Raw genomic sequence first — 21,918 nt, 5'->3', positions numbered from 1 at the left:
TGCCAAAGGTTATGCAACTGACGTAAGTTATTTCGCCATTTGGGCTCAAGAAGCTGCCTGTTACGTGTGAGAGGCACGCTAGCGTGGAGCCAAAATGGAATCAGTTTCTTCGCCCGCTCGAGCTCGGCCGCCCCTCTGATTGGCTGGCGCTTCGAGTCACAAGGTCAACTGCTGTGGTAACCGGCGTTCCCGTGTGGAGTCAACCAAGCCAAACAATGAGCCGGGAGTGGTAGCTGCAGTAGCAGTAAGTATCGGTACCTGCTGTGGGAGTTTTTCCTCTGCCTCTCGTGGAAAACTGTCTCGATACAGACAAGGCTATTGCCTTAAATTCGCTACTTCTAAGTAGACGCAGAATGGTCGTGCCGCTCAGAGCAGCGGTGTTTTAGTCAGCATTTAAAACTATACATGTGCCACCAAATGTCACTTAGGTATCAGATTCAGATTTTAGCCTTTTTTAATGAATGGATATACGAATACAGCTGGTTTGGAAGTAATTACTTTGGAATTCCCCTTTTGGTTTCGTGCTTAATATAAGTTTAGTAATAGACGTATGAATTGAAGGTTGCTAAATATCACGATCAGTGGCCCAAACTGATGTGGTCTGGAGTGAAACGGCTTGGAGAGTTGGTTATCACTGAAGAGAGTCTGCTTCTTCCACCAATTGCAAAACGTATTTTATTTTTATTTATTTTTTAAATGCGGCGGGCTTCTTTGTTTTCTAATCTTAATACATTGAGTTTTAAAAAATGATGAGGCCGTGGAATGAGATGGGGTTTGAGAATTAAAAACGCGTCCCGACACGTCGTCGCTTAACGGTTCTGACGTTCTGCGTTTTTACAGTTGTTGCGCTAACTCGTACAGCAATAATGGAGTATCTTGTCTTTTTTGTTAGATTTCTTCAGTATTGTGCCACGATGATCAGAGAAATTTATGTGAGATTTTAAATGTGATTGGGGGAAAAAAAAACCCAAACTCAAACATGAAAGAGAAAGTTTTTGTTCTAGGAAATCCCCCTCTCTTAATAGCACAAAAAAAAAACCCCGACTTGCAAAGGTTGGTTTTAATGGCCAATAGCAGGTGCTCGCTGATCGGAATGCGGGGCCTTGGATGCAAATTTCTTTTAAAAGTAAACTTCTCCGTCAGGGTAGTTTTTGATGTATTTCATGAGTACATTTGCAGATTTACCTTGTCCTATTACGATCCGTTTTTACTTTCTTTTTGGCGCTTTTCTACTTGCGTTGATTTATAGGAGGAATTCAGACTGCCGAAGTAAGACCAACCATTTTTTTTTATTCTTTAAATGAGGTTTATTTAGCAAAATATAGGAATCTGCCGTTATCTTTAGAATGGGAACAGGACAAGAAAGGTTCACACCCTCAGAAATTAAACAAACGTGGTAGGTTAACCGGAGTACGTTTTTTTCCCCCGTAGTTTAATTCCCGTATCTTCATCAATTTCCCTACGGGATTAATAAAGTATTATCTGTCTAATTGAGTGATTAACATGGGTTTGCTGTGTGGCGGAGCAACTACTGCACAGTAACTCCTGCCTTTTATGGCTTCGCTTTAAATCCTGCCTCTAAGTGAATGTTGTGTTTTCTTACAAGTTGTGGTTTGAACTGAAACGTCACATACCCCTATTGATAATTTTTGGTTTCTGTGAAGGGCTTTATAGGTCTGCAGAATATTATTCTAAAATGAGTTATTATGAATCTTTTCTTTTAAGCTGCGAGCAAATAGGAAGCTATTGTCTAAACATCAACGAGGGTGGGTCCCTAGACACATCCGCACACTCTGTGGTGTAATAACTAATGGACTGATAAGAGTCCATGATTTACTTTGTTCCTTGAGTGGGCGTTTGAAACCCTGTTACACAGTCAAAACGTTAATCAATGTTGTGAATTCTAACGTTATGGAAAGTCCCGTACTTGAACATTCATTTCGCGTTTACTTGTCTATAAATGGTAAACCCTGTGAAAATTACTGGGGAACAAAATACAGGAATAACAGCAGCACCTCTAGCCTGATCTTGTAAGCTCTCAGATGCTATGCGATGATCATCATCATCATAAATTCCTTACACTTTTCTGGATGCTCTACTCGAGGTGCTTTACAGGTAATGGGGATCCCCTCCACCACCATCAATGTGCAGCCCCACCTGGATGATGCAACAGCAGTCATAGTGCACCAGTACGCTCACCACACATCAGCTCTCAGTGGGGAGGAGAGCAGAGTGATGAAGCCAGTTCATAGATGGGAATTATTAGGAGGCCAGCAGTGACTGGTAAAGGCCAAATGGGAAATTTGGCCAGGACGCCATCTACACAATGGGAGATGCCAGAGAAAATTGGGTTGATACTTGAACTTGAACTTGCCATATGTAACCGGTACTGGTACAATGGAATTCTTACTTGCAGAAAGTCTCTCGATTGTAAAACAAGTGTAAAAAACAAAACAAAGTGCAAACAGTGCATCAAGACAATATACAAACAAACAGTAGACAATGTGCAAGTAAACATGTAGACAGTTTGAATGTAAACAATAAAGATGTGTAAACAATGACTGGAGATGTGCAATAGATAAGATATCATAAAGAGGTAGATGGTGATGGTGTAGGTGTGGTCCGAGGGGGATGGCTAAATGTGTTCGCTGCTTGTGGATAGAAGCCATTGAAGAATCTAGTTGTAAGTGTCCGTATGCTCTTATATCTCTTGCCTGAGGGCAGTGGGGTGAAGAGCTCATGCCCGGGGTGGTGACTGTCCTCTGTGATGGCCAGAATTCTACCACGGCAGCGGTCCTCATAGAGCTGTTTAATCATTCATTTCGCGTTTAATCTGTTTAATCGCGTTTAAGCTGTTTAATCATTCATTTGATACTTTAAGTGTTGTAGCAAGATCAGTACGTGGCGCTCTTCTGTCTGGACTAGAATTTCCAAATCGATGAGCAGGGACACTGTGCTGTATTAGGTTCTGTCTTTTGGATGAGACCTAAAACCTAGGCTCTGACTAATTGGAGTCTTGCAGATAGCGTTTTAGAAAGCATGGCAGTTCCCTTTATTCCACTGGGGTCATTTCCCATTCCTCCACCTGATGTAGTGGGGCTGCTGGTGCATGATGACTCCTGCATGACAGCCGGCTGGATGCTGTACTCCAACTGAAGGTGATGTGTGCCCTCCAAGAGCCAGGAAATATTATTTCCCCAACACTAGGGTAAAAGGCACCTTGTATTAATTTTCAAACTGGTGCCTAGGAATTGCTGGGGAACTCTTAGAAATAGTTGAAAGTGAAACTCTCATTATGCTATTTCTTGAAAGAAGCCAGGTATCGTCTTCAACAACATGACTGAGCCACCTGTTCCATACTTCCACAGCTCTTTGGCTAAAGAACTGCCTCCTGGTCTCAGTTTTAATGCACTTTCACATACTTTTCACTTGTATCCTCTGTTTCGTGTTTCATTGTTCTTTTGGAAGAAATCCACAGGGTACATTTTGTCAATGCTCTCTGCAATAATAATACTACTACTAATAATAATGTTGCTTTATAAGCCCTATACAATTTCTTGCATTAGGAATTCATCTTTTCGCATACCCCAGCTTGCTCTCCATGAGACACACAGACAGGGAGAGAAACTTGAGGTCAGAGTGTAGGGTCAGTCATTGTTCAGCACCCCTGGAGCAGTTGGGGTTAAGGGCCTTGCTCAGGGGCCCAACGGAGTAGGATTCCTCTGCCAGCTGCAGGATTTGAACCAGCAACCTTCCAGTCACAGGCGCAGAGCCACCGCTCCGCCCAGTATTCTCCGTTGCAGACTAAAAAGATCAGCTTGTCCGTGTTGGATATTCCTTTTAGTCCCTGACTGTATCTGGTTTCCTTTTTATGGACTGATTCCAGAGCAACAATATCTCTTCTATAATGTGGTGACCACAATTGTACACAGTATTCTAATTGATTTATTAGTGTGTTATACAGTTTTTGGCATAATGCCCATATCCTTTCTGGGTAAGAATTTGTTTGCTAGCTAGTAGTAGCTGTTGTAGCTAACAACAAACGTAAATTAATTGCTTTTTGTTTTGACTGATTGACGACTGTAAGACTAGTTTGCAAGTCATTATTCCAAGAGGAGATAAAAAGGTGTTAATTGTAGGAAGGAAGGCTGAAGTAGTCTCCAAGGACAATTTAGCATTCATCATTTATTTTTGTGAGAATCTGTTGCCCTGTAGTCCTCATGTTCTCTGTTAATGTCTATGTCCCATAAAATATTCATGCTATTTTCTTTTTATAATTATCAAGTTAATCTGTGCTTTTGTCAAGCAAGAGACCAAAATGGAAAAACTAGCCTCATTGTTTATGTCTCACAGGACTGTAAAGAAGCTGTAAACAACCTTACCCATCAGACAGATTTAATGACATGGAGAGTATTGAAGGTATGTTTTTATATTGATATAACATGAAAGAAAAAACAATGCATTTCCTTTTAGATTGTTTGTAAGCACAACTTGATTGGTGGACCAAGAAAGCAAATATCTATCTATCACTGTAATCAAAATCAATTTCCACTGTGGTGGTAAACAATTACTAGCATGTGAGTATTTGATTCTCTGGTTTTATGTCTTTCTAAGGAATTCATGATTCCAAAGCTTTCACACTAAAACATTAACCTTGCTATGAAAGTAGCTATTATTATTCATAATAATATAGATTATGCAGATAAAGTATTTTTAAGTATTATAAAATGTAATAAACTAATTTCTTTTAATATATCCAGTTTTTATTTGCATCCAAATAATGTCAGACCTAACTGTAAATCACACTCCTGCCATATACAGTAATATATAATATGTAAAGAATGGTTAAGGGTTATGAGTTGTAACTGAAATATTTTGGGAAAGAATCCTATGTGAAGCACAGCTGTTATACTGTTATGCAAGGCACTTAACTCTGTTTGCTCCAGTAAAATGTAGTGCTGTTTAAATGGGTACAAATGGTTTAGATAAAATTGATTAAAACATCAGCTAATGATTTATAAACATGCTAATAGTATATTTTTTTCTTTAGTAGTTCAACAATTGTGCATACAAGGGTCAGTGAAACTAGTAGTTTAGAAGTATTAGTCTTAGTTGTGGGCATAAAATAAATCAGCATTTTAAAATAGTTTCAATGTTTGATCTTAATTATAAATCTTTTATGCGATATGTGCATTGATTTATAGATTTTACTTTTCTATATCAGTAAACTAATAAATCACCATTCCATTTCCATAGGTTATGATTTTTCTCTAAGTTAACAGAGATTTGTATTTTGTGAGCAGTGAAATGAGAGCAAAATTTAAAAAGTCATGCAACGCAAGTAGATTGAATTACATGAGTGTTTTTAGTGTCCATCACCTAACAGCTTTACAGGTACATGTGAATGCTCTTTTAGAGCTCAGGTCAGTATGATGCAAAGAGTCCCTGTCATCTTCTGCAGAAATACAGCAGGAGTTAAACTTTGTGGACGATGAGCTCAAGGTGGTGGAGTTGCAGATCAGTGAGCTGCATGAGAGAGAGATTGAGCTCAGGGACACCAGATCCCGACTGAAGAAAAAGCTGGAACAGGCTTCTGAAAGAGGCGCTGGCCCAAGCAAAACGGAGCAGCTGGATTTGCAGAGCTTCGCTAAAGAAGGTTGCTATGTCTTGATTTTGTTGTGTTTTTTTTGTTTGGTTTTTATGGCACTCTTATTGCATGACAGATGCAACTCTTGTGCCGCATGTACAGATAAATATCACTCATCTTCTCTCATCTCTGAACAATAATGTTGAAATATACATCCCTCTTGGTCTTGATCAAAATGTTTCAAAAGGTACTACACAGGTACTGTAAATACAGAGAACTATGCAGTTGTATTTAAGTTTACTGACAGTTGTTTTCTGTTACTTATGTATAAATGCTTAGAATTATGCTAACTTAGCTGCAGAGACACACCCATAAAGTAAAACATAATGTATACCCAGCTTCCTACTCTTTTGTAGGAAGCTGGTTGTTGTACTTTTCAAAACTTTGTCAAAATTGTGACTTTGCTTATACAGTATAAGACCACTGGGTTTAAAGCCTGAAATGGATCAAACTGCATTTTTTGAAGGATGTTAAAGCAGTCTGGTGTTACATGGATTTATGATTTTTCTTTAAGACACTTTTGAATTGCGTCGTGCCTGTGGTCATATATGGGCTAGTTGGGCCAGATGCCCTCCTTCAATTTATTGGAACAAGAATTATGTGGTCGGCCCCTTCGATATCTGGATTGTTAAACACTTACACATGTCCAACTAGAATTCCCGTGGTCCAAGAAGGTCCAGAAGACTCTAGTCGATGTGTTCCACCTGTCCTCATTCCGACCACTGCAGCTGCAGATCATCAACATTACCATGTCTGGGAAAGACGTTTTTCTGGTCATGCCCACAGGAGGTGGCAAGAGCCTGTGCTACCAGTTATCAGCAGTGTGCTCCGAAGGTACTCTCTGAAGCTCAGCTTGTTTAAGTCTGCAGATGGCACACCTTGCCAAGATGCAGTTTTAGTATCATGCTGCTTGTGGCATAATTGTTAGGCCTTTATGTGCACAATTTATTTTAACTTCTTGCTGTCCTTACATGTTTTGCTTATGATAAACCTCTTAACTCTGCATGATTTTTGTAACGTAGGCTGTTCGTAGAATATGCATCCCTTCTGACATGCAATTGTAAAGCATACCACAAATCTTTAGAATTAACAATTCCATTGTTAACTAGAATTAGCTGCCAGGTTGTGACCCTCTCTAGAATCTGTGTTGGGAGCTCTTAAACTGTGCTCTTCTGGGATCTTTGATTGAATATGCCATAGCTGCAGAGGAACTTTTAGAAACGTGTTTTTTCCTCCCTAGCCCCAGATGAATTTAATTCCCTTGTATTCTTCCCAACATATTCCTAAATTTCTTGGATTATTTTTCAAACTTGGCCATTTAGACATGGGCCACAGTCTCTCAAATTGTATAAAGCAGGTCCAGGGTAGCTTCGCGAGATCAAAATGATCAGTATCAAAATCCATGTCTTTATTTTAGGCTTTACCCTTGTGATAGCTCCTCTGGTTTCTTTGATGGAGGATCAGCTTATGTTCCTGGATAAAGTGGGCATTTCAGCAGCTACTCTCAATGCCTCCAGCACCAAGGTAATGTGTCCAGTTGTAGAAGGCTGTGAGCCTGTGTGGGGCTCCTTTACTCTGTCTTTTGCCATGTGCCTTCTGCCCTGTGCTGTCACATTCAGGAGACTGAGCATTAGAGAGTGGAATTGTTTGAATATTAACATTGGTATCTCCAACTGATAACCAATATTACATCTATAAAAAAACACTATCCAAAACATTAGAACCTTTCTGTGGTGAAAGGCCATCACAAAAACAGACACATGCTTCTATTTTCTATTCAATTTTCAGGTCTTTGATTTTGAGACCCTAGACTGAAAACGGACTCCTGTCAACATCAGTACAACAAGTGAATGACGCCAAACGTGATTCTGTTCCATGTCTTTCATTTCAGGAACATGCTAAATGGATACAGAATGCAATGCTTGACAAGTCATCAAAGTTCAAGCTCCTGTATGTAACCCCAGAGAAAATTGCTAAAAGCAAGTTGTTTATGTCCAAGCTGGAGAAAGCGTACCACTCGGGCAGACTTACTCGTATTGCAGTGGATGAAGTCCATTGTTGCAGTCAGTGGGGACATGATTTCAGACCTGGTATGTATGATTTCCATCACCAAGCTGTGTTCATGCTATGGTTATTCTCCTGGGCTACTGTATATATCTATATCTTGGCTTTTGAGCTATAGCTGATTTATTGTGTATGACAAGTTAGTCTTAATTCAGTGTTTTAATTCAGAAAAAAAAACATTTGAATTGTGAATCAAATGAAGTAGCAGGCCTAAGAAGAAGAAAAAACAGATGGGTGAAAAACATGATATTTTAAGAACCTTATATACTCCTTGACAGATGTCGATTTGTATTGTTTTTTTTCTTAATGTTAAGGCTATCATGAGCCTTAAGGTTTAACACCATTACATGCTAATGGACAGTCACACTTTCCAGAAAGTATATATTGCTTTTATTGATAACAAAGGATAGCAAAATTATATTGTGTGAGAGGACAACATGTTAATGTTGTTTTTAATATAATAGCGGAAGAAACTTATTTAAGATTCAAGTGCTTTGGCATTATGCTTTTTTTGCCAAATATGTTTTCCAGTGAACTGCTTTAGTCAGCAAAGAAATTGGACTAAATAGATATTGGAGGAAAATGCAGTTCTCATGATCAGTCCTCAGAGTTATTTTGCACTTTGCTTTGTTGCAGTATTCTAAAGAACTAAAATACTCCTGATGCGTTCGCTCATACAGTAAGTGTAGGTAGCCTGAATTTAAAAGTAATGCCTTTGGTGCAGTGTTTCAAGAAGTATGAAACCACGAGGGTTACTAATACTTTGTTATATGGCTGAAGAATGAGGTGTGATGAAGTAGAGGAATCGATAATGACAAGCTCAGGTCAGATCTCTGAAAGCAGTGTGTAATCATTCCAGATACTGGAGAACTTGTCAGTGCGTTTTCCATATGGGGTTGTCGGAGAGATCCGCAGCACCTGCAGTGAGCTGATGTCTTTCCCCGTAAAAGAGAACTGAACCAAACCAAGAGCAGCATCTACTCCCATGGTAGTAGATTGGTAAAGTCTAGGGTGAGACAATTTATCGTTAGAAGAGAGTACTGTACCTCTCTCTGAAGCTCTTAGGAAACTCCTTAACATAGAGTGTTATTGTCTCAAACGTTCTGGAGATTGTGGTTAAAAGACTGCAATGTCAGTTTAGTCCTTCAAGTCACTCTGCCAGGGTAAAAGATCTGTTATATTTGGTGTTGGTAATCGGATAGTGTTACTAGTGGTAATTTGTTTAGAATATTTTTACAAATGGGTCTTATGAAAATGGTGAAAATCATGAATTGGCCAAAAGGTTTAGTCAATAAGTAAAATAACTATTCATAACCCCAAACTTGTAAATTATTTCTCCAGAATATACCTAAGTGGTTGGTATAATTAGAGGCATGTGAATTCTTTATTCTCTGGCACAGCTTTGGTAAAAAGAGTAATAATCCAGGCACAGTTGGTTAAATGAATGTTTTTAACAGTGACAAGACAAACACAATGCTATGAACAACAAAACTTGCAACAAACAAGTTACTGTGTGTATACAGAATTTACCAACAGGGCGTTTCAGAGGCCAAACATCCTAATCACCCAGAAAACCTCAGACTCCTACTAAGTATTGAACTATTAAATAATACCCATAGAGGCCACAATAAGAGATAAACTGCCATCTTAATAAATGCAGTGCAACCTGCGGTTCAGTCCCTCTCTCTGCGAACCTGGATGACACAAAATAAATGGCAGCCTATCCCTCTATTCTAAAAATGCACCCACGAACAGGAAAGACATCTCTAACTGAGGTATCTTTTACCCAGGAAACCCAAGTTCCATAAAAACACAGAATAGCAAGCTCTCTTTAGCAAAGTTCAAATACTTACTGTAGCTCCAGTCAGATTTTGTTTAGATGACCATGAAGTAGGGGCTCTTGCCTGGTGGATGCTTTAAGTTCCAACTCCTCCTGACTCCTCTCTTGAGCTTTGACCTTCTTTCTCTCCTCTCCCTCTCTTCTTTCCTCTTCTTTTTCTAAATGTGATCTAATATGGTGTGTTTCTGGACTGCTCATTGTAAATCATTTATCCACAACTTAATTTACTAGGTAAACCCAGTTGCTTTTTCCAATGTCATTGAAGAGCTCCTTCTAAGAAGAATGAGAACATTGAAAGGTTAGAAAGACCTATCTGAGTCTCCAGGAATTCAAAAAAATCTAGGTGCCAGCATAGGGAGGACACTTGAGGGAAGACCTTTTGTAACTGTGTGCATTATAGAACCATGTGTGCTTAGAAATAAAGGTGTACTGATCCAGACAGAAGACTAGAAATACCAGCACTGATCAGACACCTGAAATAAGAGACTAATACCATCTACCTCCCCAGAAAAAGTACAGTGCACTTTGATTCATATGTCTTTGGAGATTACCTGGCAACAGGTAACCATACTTTCTTGGGTGTATACTGCTTTACTGTATGTGTCCAGGAATCTACTGGGAGATCAAAACTTTGTTAATCCTGTAAGGATTGTCTGGAAACATGCCTGTGACTAAAATACCAAACACCTTAATTCTATTCCCAGTGTTAGTGAGGCCAATATTGCAAAGTGGCTCACTTCTTTGAGTATTGTTGACAATTAGTATTCTTGTCTGTCTTCAGGGTTTCTTGAGGGCTGAAACATTACAAGCATTGTGAATTTATACATATTGAGGACATTGAATAGCTTGCTGTGTTTAAGGAATGGAATGACTTTAATGGCTTTAATGTAAATACATACTCATCGCTTATCTTGGCTATGATATTCACCTATAGAAACTGCACACAGTATTTAATTAATATTATTAGGTGTCCAGTAGTTTACAATTACTTTTTTCCTCTGTATCCAGATTATAAAGTCCTAGGAATCTTGAAAAGACAGTTTCCCAAAGTTCCTGTAATTGGACTGACTGCCACTGCCACAAGAGATGTCTTGAAAGACTGTGAAAAGATCCTGTGTCTTGAAAATGTCCTGACTCTGTCTGCCTCCTTCAACAGGCCTAACCTTTATTATGAGGTTTGTATGATTACAACTGGACATAAAATTGAATCTACAAGGCGATTTGCATTGAAAAGCATTTAGCCATAACTGAATCAATGAAACAGCAACAAAATCAAAACTAGCCTTGCTTTTAATTAAATTCAGATTGTTTCCTTTTGGCATCTGAGGCACGTAAGATATAGTAATTTGTTTAAGCATTTTGTTCTTTGAAATGGTCATTTAAAGTTTTTATTCTCACTTAAAGTATCCCTATTTCAATCAAGGGGCTGTAGTTTGTGTACATTCCAAAAGGTAGTCAATGATCTTCCCACAGTTCACAACATTCTTATAAGTATTAATGTATAAATGTTTACATTAGAATATACAGCAGCATTGGGTGCTTATTGATTTGGTTTGAACTTAAGGCTTTCTCTTTTCAAACTTTTTTTAATATTTATTTATACCCTGAAGGTCCGGGTTAAACCTTCAAGTACAGAAGATTTTACTGAAGACATAGTGAAATTAATCAATGGAAGATACAAAGATCAATCAGGTAATTTTTTTATCATATCTTCTGATGGGTTAAAGTGTATTTTCTTTTTTTTTTTACTTCAGAAGTGCTTCTGTCTCTGAAATTAATATTTAGTCTGAGAAACAGCTCTAACACAACACATGTTATAAGTGGAGTCTCTGATTTAGATCACCAATTAGTCACAGGAGTATTCTCAACATTGCAGAAGTGTTAGTTAGCTCCTGGTGCAGAGGCATTCTGAACAGATTAGTCTTTATTTAAAGAAATTTGAATTATGAAGGAGAAATGAGGATGGCAGGTTTTAAGATGTGAAAACTAAAGAAATAATTCAATAATCAGTGAAACATGAGCCGGAAAACACAGGTGCAAACTATGTGGCAGTGCATTTAGAACTGAGAACAGTTTTAAACTTTACCCAAGATGTACGACTATGGAACAAGATAGCCAGCCATGTTGTTGAAGTGAAAAACCCTGGCTTCCTTCAGGAAACGTTTGGATCAGTTAGCTATTAATTACCAAATGGGCTCAATGACATCTCGTTTGCAACCTCTCTTATATTCAGTAAGATGAATTCAGTTAATTATACGAACTGGCGGAGTTGGCGGAGCGGTGGCGCTGTGGCTCAGGATCTGTGCCTGTGGCTGGAAGGTTGCCGGTTCAAATCCTGTGGCCGGCAGAGGAATCCGACTCCGTTGGGCTCCTGAGCAAGGCCTTTAACCACAGCTTCTCCAGGGGCGCTGTACAATGGCTGACCCTGTGCTCTGACCCCAAGCTTCTCTCCCTGCTTGTGTGTCTGTGTGTCTCATGGAGAGCAAGCTGGGGTATGCGAAAAGACGAATTCCTAATGCAAGAAATTGTATAGGGCTAATAAAGTGATTCTTTTTTTACATATAAGATCAATTGTTCATTTTATGTACATAAATAATCAGTTGTTTCACATGAGCTTGTAAAACGCACTGAAGTAAATACGTTTTTCTTATAACCAAGAAACCGTCTCCATTGTTGTGTCTCCCGCAGGGATAATTTATTGCTTTTCTCAGAAGGACTCGGAGTATGTCGCTGTAAGTCTGCAGAAGATGGGGATCCGAGCTAAGGCTTACCATGCCAACATGGAGGCTGCAGATAAAACCGCTGTCCATCAGGAGTGGACCAACAACAAAATACAGGTTTGAATGACCTTGCCCACAAAACGTGCATAGTGCAGTAGGCCTAGGTTTTTATTTTTTTTATTCTTGTTGTAGAAATAAATTATCTCAATTGAACAAATACTAGGCAGTATTAAAAGTGAAGAAATCATGCTAGGCTGGAATATTAGCTTCATGATAACGAATGGCTCTTTTTCAGGTTGATAAATATTTAACTACTTTTTTTATTTTTCCTGTTCAGGTCGTTGTGGCAACAGTTGCCTTTGGAATGGGCATTGACAAACCTGATGTGAGGTTTGTTATTCATCACTCGCTGAGCAAGTCGATGGAAAATTACTACCAGGAGAGTGGGCGTGCAGGTATAGCATTTCCACCTTTTCTAAATTATCAGGTCAGATGGTTTAGTGCTTGTGCAGAAAAGATGAAAGCAGGAGAGAAGTTTATATTTGTTCCTGTGATGACTGATTGTGGTACATAACTGCAGAAGAGCCTCAGTGCAGTGCGAAACTGGAATTATTTTTCTGTGAAAATTTTGTATTGTGGCAACATCTGTCAAGTCTTGATTTTGGTTTAGTGTTCAAAAGAACAACACTTTTATTGCTGAAATGTAAAGTGAAAGTAGGGAATAAAAACATGTATTTTAATGCCGTATTTAAGGCAACAGTATAAAAATGTAAAAGGTCATGTAAAAATGAGGACTAAATTTTGTTTATCCTTAAGATTTTTGCTTTTTGGTGTATGAAGGTTTTAATATTCTGTAACTTATTACAATGAATCAGACAATTCAAAGTAATTTTTTGTGCACCTAAAATTGTTTAATGAGGATACCAATCTATATCACTATATCAGTGTTTCAGAATTTTCATTACCCTGAATCATGTCTTAAGCTGTAGAGTTCCATCTCCTTAAGAGAATATACCTTTTAAGTCAAAGTATTTTCCGAATGAGGATATACTTTAATGTCTATTTTCTCTGTAGACTCTTTGGACACATTTTTTGTCTCTCGTTAAGCTTGTACATCATATTATACAAAAGAACATAAAATATTTAATAGTGATAAGATTTGTGTTTGAGTTAAAGTTTCATGAATAGATCTAAAAAATATTTTCTGGTGTTTATTTTCCTTTGAACAATTCTATTAACAAGATTATTTTTTTTAGGACGAGACGATCAAAAAGCAGACTGCATTCTGTACTACGGTTTTGCTGATATTTTTAAAGTTAGTGCGATGGTTGTAATGGAGAATGTAGGTCAACAGAAACTCTACCAAATGGTTTCGTACTGCCAGGATGCAAGCAGGTATATTACCTTTCTCCCTCCCATTTTAAATAATCCAAAACCATTTATTTAAATAGTGTGATTTTAATTAAATGGTTTGTGAAAGGACTGTTTACTATTAATACATTTCAGGTTCATGCATTTAAGAAAAATCAATTTCTTAAAATACTTCCTGGCACCACAAAGGCAGAGCCACAGGGTGTGCTTAGTAACATGCCTCATTCTTTATAGCTGTTGGGAAGCAGTAAAAAAACTGCAGATTTCCCCTTTAACCCAAAATATAAAAAGGAAGCTCAGAAGGAATAGACAGAAAAAGACTTTTGTTTGTATGGTGTACATACTGTACAAAACATAGTGCTGTAATAAACATTAGGATTCTTGAACAAGAAAAGAATGTTTACTTAGATATAACATGGTTTACGAAATATTTTGAAAGCAGCCCCAAGAGGTTGGTTACTGTATGTGCCACAGAGGGAGAGGGGGAGGTTGAAATTAATGCATGTGTCATTTCACAGCTTATTCTAGTGACTGATTGCTCTGGTAAGGTAGAGTGGTGTATCTACTGTATCCCAGTGGTAATAAGCTTCACGCACTGTAGGCACCTTGGCTGATTCCAGAAATGTCCCCTCAAGTATCATTTTTCTCGGCACTACGAAGAAAAAGTGTTGATTTAATATTGTTTAAAGATTAGGAATAGTTAGTAAGTAATGTTGTATTGGAACGAGCACTACTCCTTGAAGGCAGACAAGCTGAGATTTATTTCCAGATGACCACGAAATTACTTCATTGAACAGGCCACCTGCTTAATTGATTGTAGTTAAATTGTTTTACTTCTTTAGGCATTGATTAAAAGGCTGCCTATAAAACCTGCTGGACTTGGGCTCTCCAGGACCAGAGTTGGAGATCCCTGCTGTATAAACATACTAAACTAAATAGCAAAAACGTGATGGATTTCAGACAGCAATATAGCATTTTACATAGTGTGGGACAGAAATAACATTCTTAGCACTTGTGCATTTTATGTGGGAAATTTAATGCCTTTCCCTGGCTGTGTTTGTTCAGGTATTTGTCTTTCATTTTGCGTGCATTGCAAAGTTTGTCATTTTATTCTTACACAAATATTTTGCTGCAGGTGCCGGCGTGTCCTGATAGCGCAGCACTTTGATGAAGTTTGGGACTCTAATGAATGTAAAAAAATGTGCGACAACTGCTGCAATGAGGGCTGTGAGTGTTGTTGTTGGGTTATTTCTTGCAATTAGTGTGACAGTTCACATTATGCATTAAACCACTACAGTCTCTTTGTAAGAACACTGGGCATCAACAAGGCATTAAATACAATCATCCACAGTCTCTGCAGAATAATAATTGCTTACACTTACCTAGCGCTTTTCTGGACACTCCAATCAAAGCGCTTTACAGGTAATGGGGATCCCCTCCACCACCACCAATGTGTAGCCCCACCTGGATGATGCGACGGCAGCCGTATCAGTAGGTAGGAGAGCAGAGTAATGAAGCCGATTTATAGATGGGGATTATTAGGAGGCCATGATTGGTAAGGGCCAATGGGAAATTTGGCCAGGATGCCAGGGTTACACTCCTACTCTTTTCAAGAAACGCCCTGGAATTTTTAATGACCACAGAGAGTCAGGACCTTTGTTTTACGTCTCATCCGAAGGACGGTGCCTCTTTACAGTATAGTTTCCCCATCACTATACTGGGGCATTAGGACCCACATGGACCGCAGGGTGAGCGCCCCCTGCTGTCCCCATTAACACCTCTTCCAGCAGCAACCTTAGTTTTTCCCAGGAGGTCTCCCATCCAGGTACTGACTAGCCTCACACCTGCTTAGCTTCAGTGGGATTGCCAGTGGTGAGGTGCAGGGTGATATAGCTGCTGGCTATGAATGAAGACCTTTGGCTCATTCATGTTCCTCTCGTCTATTTTTTGCATGCAACCAACAGTTACACTTCAAATTAGTGTGTGTACTGAATGGATAGATAGTGGGCAAACAAATGGAAGCATCCGTGTAAAATCACACAACAGGGTGTTTTGGCCACCATATGCAGGTGGGCGATATATTCTGCTAGAATCTGGAATACTGCACCATTCTTCCACAAGAGAATCAACTTGGACATCTTTCCAATATATCCCATACATACTCAATTGACTTCAGAGCTAGTGATTGAGAAGTCAATAACATTTGGATAACAGTATCATGCCCATCATACCATTGGTCAACCATACTCTGTCGATGGGACCTTTGTCATCCTGGAAGACATTCCTCCCAGCAGAAATCAAAGTGTTGCATCATTTTAATAAGTGATCATTAAGTAGGGATTAACATTGAGAGAACCTCCCGTTGGAAGGCAAGGTCAAACTATGCCAGAAAAATGTGGCCCACAACATTATGGAACCTGAGGCTCAGGTCTCAGGGCTGTGGATTTCTTTTAGGTTGGCGCCACAAGAAATTTGCAGTCAATCTGTAGTTGCTCACCTGTTTTGCCCTGTAGTTTGAATTAATACACATTCTTTACCCAGTGCATTGTGGGAGTACACAGTTGACTCCCCAGCCATGTAGTTGAAGCCAATACCCATCTTTTGTCTTTTGATCTTATCCAGTGATTTTGTTCCCCCAGAAGTCGATAGATAAGACCCTAGGATCAGTTAGCTACTAAGAAATGGGCTAGATGGGCTGAATAGTTTGTAATTTTCTTATGTTCTTGGATATCATGATCATAAAGTGTTTGTGCCCACAGTTGCCCTTTGCTGATGCTCTCAGCATTGATCTCTGAGGGAAACATATCAACTTATACACTGTTGGTTGTGATAAGTAAGACAAGTTGCCTTGGCCACTAATGCTCCTGCCATAAGCACCCCAACAATCAGGCTGCTTTCAAAGTCTAATTATAAGCAAACAGACCTATTTATCCATGACCCTAAGTAAGCTGGACTTTCATGCTAAATGAATGAGCCACACCTGTGTGGAAGCTCTTTCTTTCAATATTCTGTAATTGGTGTCCCTCATTTACCCAGGTCTTTCCATGCTTTTGTCCTCTTCCAGTATGTACTGTAAAAGAGACTGGTATGTTTTAGATATATGGTAAACACTGTAGTCTAATGAGCTAAAGGGCTCATAATTACTTGCACATCTGGATTACGAGAAGGTGTGTGATCTGTGTTTTCTTCCATTCATAGCTGGCAGTCTTGTGAACATTGCTGATTATGCCAGAGACCTGATTAAAATCCTGGAGCAGGCCAGCCAGATGAATGAGAAGCTGACTCCCCTCAAGCTGATCGACTCTTGGCTGGGAAAAGGTGTTGCCAAGCTCAGGGTGCAGAGTGTCGTGCCCCCTGGGCTCTCTCGGCTGGAGATAGAGATGATCATTGCACACCTGCTGGTGCACCAGTACTTCAGGTACCACAGCTCTTTACCTGGGATGGAATTGTTCTGAGTTTTTCTTTTCCCTCCCTAAAGTGAAAAAATCCCTTAATTTAGTGGCTTGGCTAGATAGAGGACTAACAGGAACCTTTACACATTTTTCATGTACCTCTAGCAAAACATTGAGAATGGGTTCATATTTCATTGGAGTATACATTTTATGTGGATCCTCTTTCGCATTGAAAGACATATCCTTTTAATTGAAATTAATTGCTTTGAATTTATAATGTCACTGTTTGTTATGTCTTTTAGGCTTTATATTGTATGGATTTGGTAAGAGATGTCCTTCGAGTCTTTTTTTTAAAGTTACATCCCTTTTTAAAGGAGATTTCAAGGAGGTCATATTGAGCAAGTTCTGTATAATAATGTTTTCCAGTCCAGAAATCACTTTCATAAAGGGCATGGGATGAATCACCCAAATACCATTTCCCCCAAAAGCTCTGGGAAGGGATATATGAATTCATACAGTATTTTGTTTTACTTTGTGTAAGAAAAGCCTTATACAGTATCAATATGGTAGCCAATATGGTGTGGAATAGTAAAGGTGTTGGATGGTACCCTAGTTAAGATAACAGAAAGGCTTAAGTTGCACCTACTGTATGTGAAAATATGAATTCCAAAACCCTTTATCAATTAACTCTCTGATCTCCACTGTGGCTATTTACAAGTAAACTAGATGCTGTAATTACATCGATTGCTTTAGCTGATCAGCTAAAGATGTTTTTAATGGGATTCATAGCTTTTGTTTAGATGTACTACCCATAAATAATATAATAATAATAATAGTAAATCCTTACATACATTACTAGGACTATTGGGAGGCCATGATTGTTAAAGCCAGTGAGAAATTTGTCCAGGACACAAGCTAAAATCGACTTTTAGGATCATCCTGTATTTTGAAGTACTAGTCCGTATATACCATTTCTACACACTACTGCACTAAAGATTTGCTATTGTATTTGGGTACCAAACTTATTTGTATCAGTTACTGCACAGAATATAAGGTGGTATTGCGAACAATGTTAAATCCATTCCATTCATTACAGCAGCATTGTTTTTATGCAGTACAGCAAATTGCCTCTTGGTATTTTCTTACAGCAGCTGCCCTGTAAACATACACAGTTTACAACTGTAAACATACGATGGACACAGTGACCATTTTAAATTGGAAAAGTAAGACTGTGCACTGTGTGAGGTTACTTCCATGCTCTCCTGCCTGAGTTGAATGTAGCCCTGTTGGGTTTGCACTGCAAGCAGTTAGGGGTGAGGTCTCACCGCAGGTTGAGAGCTTTGCACATGGCAATGTGAATGCTCCGGCCTTTCACCCCAGGGTCAAATGGTTAAGTTGGAAGAAGCCACTTTTGAAGGTTAGAATCTGAAACTTGTGCACTAACTTTTGTCCTTTTGAACTTTCAACAGGGAGGATTACAGCTTCACACCATACGCCACCATTTCCTATATCAAGCTGGGACCCAAAGCAGGTCTTCTCAAGAAAGAGAAGCACGCCATCATGCTGCAAATGAGAAAGTGTTTCCAGACCATTGATCTTGTAAGTTCCAAGTCTGGTAATGATCTCTCTCTTCCTTCTCCCAAAAAGGGATAAACAGTGTACAATCAATGAAATATAGCATAGATTGGAAGTGTCATGTTCCAAAAACTGTCAGCAGTTGCTTTCATGCAACTAGTATGTTTTATGAACCACTCTAATGAAACAGTTGAATTAAGTAGCGTAAATGGTATTATGATATTGGTATACCATATGGTATAACAGTATTAAGTAAAGGAATCTGCCCGCCTATTAGGGGAGTGTTATTCTTATACTGTATATAGAACAATTCCTAATGTCCAGGTAATTCCATTGATTCTTTTTCTTAAATTAACTTAAAAATCCTCCCACTTTTCATGATGCTCAACAGTTGATAAATTGAAACTGTGCTTTTCTGCTGTGCTCACTGTTCTTCTTTCTCTTTCATTTTTCTTTATATGACGCTTCTTCCTTAGTAGATGTGGCCAAGTGTATGTATGTCATCTCTTCATTTATTAGGTTGTCTGTGATTCTGACCTTAGTGATTCGTGCTTTGCGTAACCATCATCAGAAACTGTTTTAAATGGTTTGAATTTTTCTGTGTACATTCTAAAATAGTCATGAAATCAGTGCCTGAAGGTAGGTTTCTCTTCATCTCGTATCAGTGTTGTAAGCAATGTCCTGTTTTGGAAATGTTGTTCATTCCATTTGTCCATTGTTGTTGATCCTCCAGTCTGTCAAGATTGGCATGTTTGCAATTGACTAACCTGAGCAGTTTGCAGTTTATTAACAAAAAACAAAGCTTTCATCTCTTTGTAGTAATGATTAAATCAAAATAATATATTTTGGAAATAATTGGGGTGGGAAATGTCATGCACACTTTGAAGAATAATTGAATACATTTTCCACTAGGAGCAGATCAATGTTGAAATGTGCTGGAATCAATCAACTAACAGAATCCATATTTATATTTTTTTCCTGCTTATGATGGTAGGAAGTTTCCTTTAATCTTTTTCAATTGCCTGCTTTCCATGACGAACATCTTTGAGGTGAACTTATTTACCTAGGTGTGGAAACACAGATTGACTTGAATACCCAAGGTCATGCTGGAGAACTGGGTTGCCAAAAATGTGGCCCATGGGCCAGTTGCAGTCCACCAGGCTCCTATGTCTGACCTGTGTGTCGTGTACATTCAGAGCCGGGATTCAAGTCGCACTTTGTCTGAACTTGCAGGTGCACATACCCTTGGAGATATTCCCATAATAGGGATCCCCTGGGGATCTCTGCCTCCGTCAAATAGGGGCACTATGATTGGATGTGTCCGCAGATTTAGTTTGAGAGGAATGTGTGTTTGCACAAAAAAATTGACACCCCAAAATCTGTGCTCTTTTCCTCTGTTTTGGAGAAACCTCAGAGACTGAACTGCCATTAGTCTGAATGAACCTGTATCTAGTGAGTGTTCACAATCTCTAAACGATAGTTTTGAACTTGTTAATTAAGAGCTCTGCAGTTGCTACAGAGGAAATATAAGGAATGCTGTGTGGTTCAAAGGAAGTGGAGACATTTATATTTTATGTATTTTATCACTACCATGACAAGAATGGGCAAGAGAGTTGCAGGCTAGTTAGTGTTGTTGTGTTGCAGCCCCCTTGGTCCTGACTTAATGTCTGGACAAGGGGTGCCTCCTGTGATGAGTTTGCTTGTTAACTGTGTTCATATGGGTTTTTGCAGAATGGTTGCTTGTTTTCTTCCACCTCTAGAAACACACTGACTAGTTTAATTTGCATCTCTAAATTGTTGGTGCAGTCCTGCCTTGCTTCAGATTACTGTGACCCTTAGCAGAAGTAAACTTCTTTCTGCCGATGGATGAATTGATGACTGTACTGTGGGAGTGCAGCCTGATCACACCCGGTTGAGTAAGATAATTTAAAAAAAATGCTAATTATACTGTTGCCTTAGTGATGTCAGAGCTATGTAGGAAGCATGATGAAATGGAAACAAGTCTCGAATTTAATTTCTGTGTTTGGGTTCAAACAGTGCCATCTCCATGTCAGTATAACCCAATTTCCATATTCCAAGTTTCAGTGGAAGTCCACTATTCCCTGTTTTTGTTTCTTCATCGAGGAGAGCTTCAAAACCACCAGGAAAATCTGCAAGAACAAGAAAACTCCAGGACCAAAAGCGAAAAGGTTTCTACACTTTTCTGAATGCCTTCTACTTCTAGTGCATCAGCATTTTTTTACAGATTTTTTTTTTGCCTTTTTTGTCTGTTTTTTTACTTCTTCAGAAAGGTCATGACCACAAAGAACCCCAACCCAAAGGAGCTATCAGTAGAAACTTTGCTAAAGATCCAAAGGAAGAAAAGGATATTTCGCAGGAGAAGATGGAGACAGAAGAACAGAGATAGCTTATTGACAGAAACGGAGCTAAAAATTAAGAAGGAACTCAGGAAAGAAAGGAGGAAGGCAAGGAAGCAACAAAAAAAGAGTCTTAAGGTGGGACCAAGGATGGATGAGGATCTGTTATGGGCACCGTTATAAGTAATGTCTATAAGCAGTCTGATGACGACCCCTACTCGGTCTTGATGCACTTAACTAATTTCGCACCACTTATAGGGATTCCCAGCCTTGTGATTGTACATGCAGCACAAAGCTGATTCTCTCCTGATCCCTAAACTTTAAGACTTTGAAGAGGCCTTCAATCTGTCAGCCAGGTCAGGAACCCAAGGTTAATGCACTGATTGAGGCACATGCTCAGTTACATATTTATGCTTTTTTAAATCTCAGATTCTGGATTCTGGAAATTCAGTTATAAAATAGCACTAAAATAGTAGTGGTACATGTTGCTTTTGAGCTATCCATCTACGAGAGGTGTTCAAAAATGTATCCAGCCGGGATTTGATCAAAGATGACCCTAAGTCTACAAGACATGCGGGATGTGATGATCTTGGAGCCATCGCTGCCTTATGGGAAGAGCTGCACTTTAACCAAGACTAGTACTGTATATGAGGGATAGCCTGCAAATACGTTAGTTGCACTGTAAGTGCTGCTGCCTATCACAACTTTTCAGTTCAGTTTAGTACTTTTGCAAACTTGTTATTGGAGGAGTCTTATAATGTGAGGATTCTGCCTTTGGAACATAGATTACTGGAGCTTTTGCTAATGAGTCAGTTAAGTCTTTATTGCAATTTGTGATAGAAATGTGTGTGGGAGGAGACTTGGCCATAAGATGTTTTGTGTTTTGGTATCTGTTGGAGATGCTTTTAATGAGGAAGAATATTATTTAGGATTTCTAATGGATGTCTATACT

General features: G+C 38.9%; 1 protein-coding gene across 3 annotated transcripts in view; it reads left to right on the top strand.

The window, feature by feature from the left end:
- Positions 1 to 113: 113 nt before the first annotated feature.
- Positions 114 to 21,918, top strand: part of recql (RecQ helicase-like) — a 26,881-nt gene continuing 5,076 nt past the window's right edge. Inside the window, exons 1-16 of one of the 3 annotated variants that reach the window (XM_088645720.1) lie at positions 114 to 244; positions 4,354 to 4,419; positions 5,462 to 5,656; positions 6,302 to 6,481; positions 7,065 to 7,171; positions 7,539 to 7,737; positions 10,560 to 10,726; positions 11,162 to 11,243; positions 12,240 to 12,388; positions 12,609 to 12,726; positions 13,528 to 13,666; positions 14,778 to 14,869; positions 16,841 to 17,060; positions 18,504 to 18,633; positions 20,734 to 20,798; positions 20,897 to 21,104. In XM_088645720.1, coding sequence (XP_088501846.1) covers positions 4,404 to 4,419; positions 5,462 to 5,656; positions 6,302 to 6,481; positions 7,065 to 7,171; positions 7,539 to 7,737; positions 10,560 to 10,726; positions 11,162 to 11,243; positions 12,240 to 12,388; positions 12,609 to 12,726; positions 13,528 to 13,666; positions 14,778 to 14,869; positions 16,841 to 17,060; positions 18,504 to 18,633; positions 20,734 to 20,798; positions 20,897 to 21,104 — 2,067 coding nt within the window. In that variant the 5' untranslated portion in view covers positions 114 to 244; positions 4,354 to 4,403. Of the gene's footprint in view, positions 245 to 1,076; positions 1,270 to 4,353; positions 4,420 to 5,461; positions 5,657 to 6,301; positions 6,482 to 7,064; positions 7,172 to 7,538; positions 7,738 to 10,559; positions 10,727 to 11,161; positions 11,244 to 12,239; positions 12,389 to 12,608; positions 12,727 to 13,527; positions 13,667 to 14,777; positions 14,870 to 16,840; positions 17,061 to 18,503; positions 18,634 to 20,733; positions 20,799 to 20,896; positions 21,105 to 21,918 lie in introns of those variants that run through there. The other 2 variants (XM_088645718.1, XM_088645719.1) reach the window with 2 other exon arrangements.

The sequence above is a fragment of the Lepisosteus platostomus genome, chromosome 9 (genome assembly GCF_059453375.1).
Source record: "Lepisosteus platostomus isolate fLepPlt1 chromosome 9, fLepPlt1.hap1, whole genome shotgun sequence".
Taxonomy (NCBI): domain Eukaryota; kingdom Metazoa; phylum Chordata; class Actinopteri; order Semionotiformes; family Lepisosteidae; genus Lepisosteus; species Lepisosteus platostomus.
This window is presented reverse-complemented; position numbering and strand designations above follow the sequence as displayed.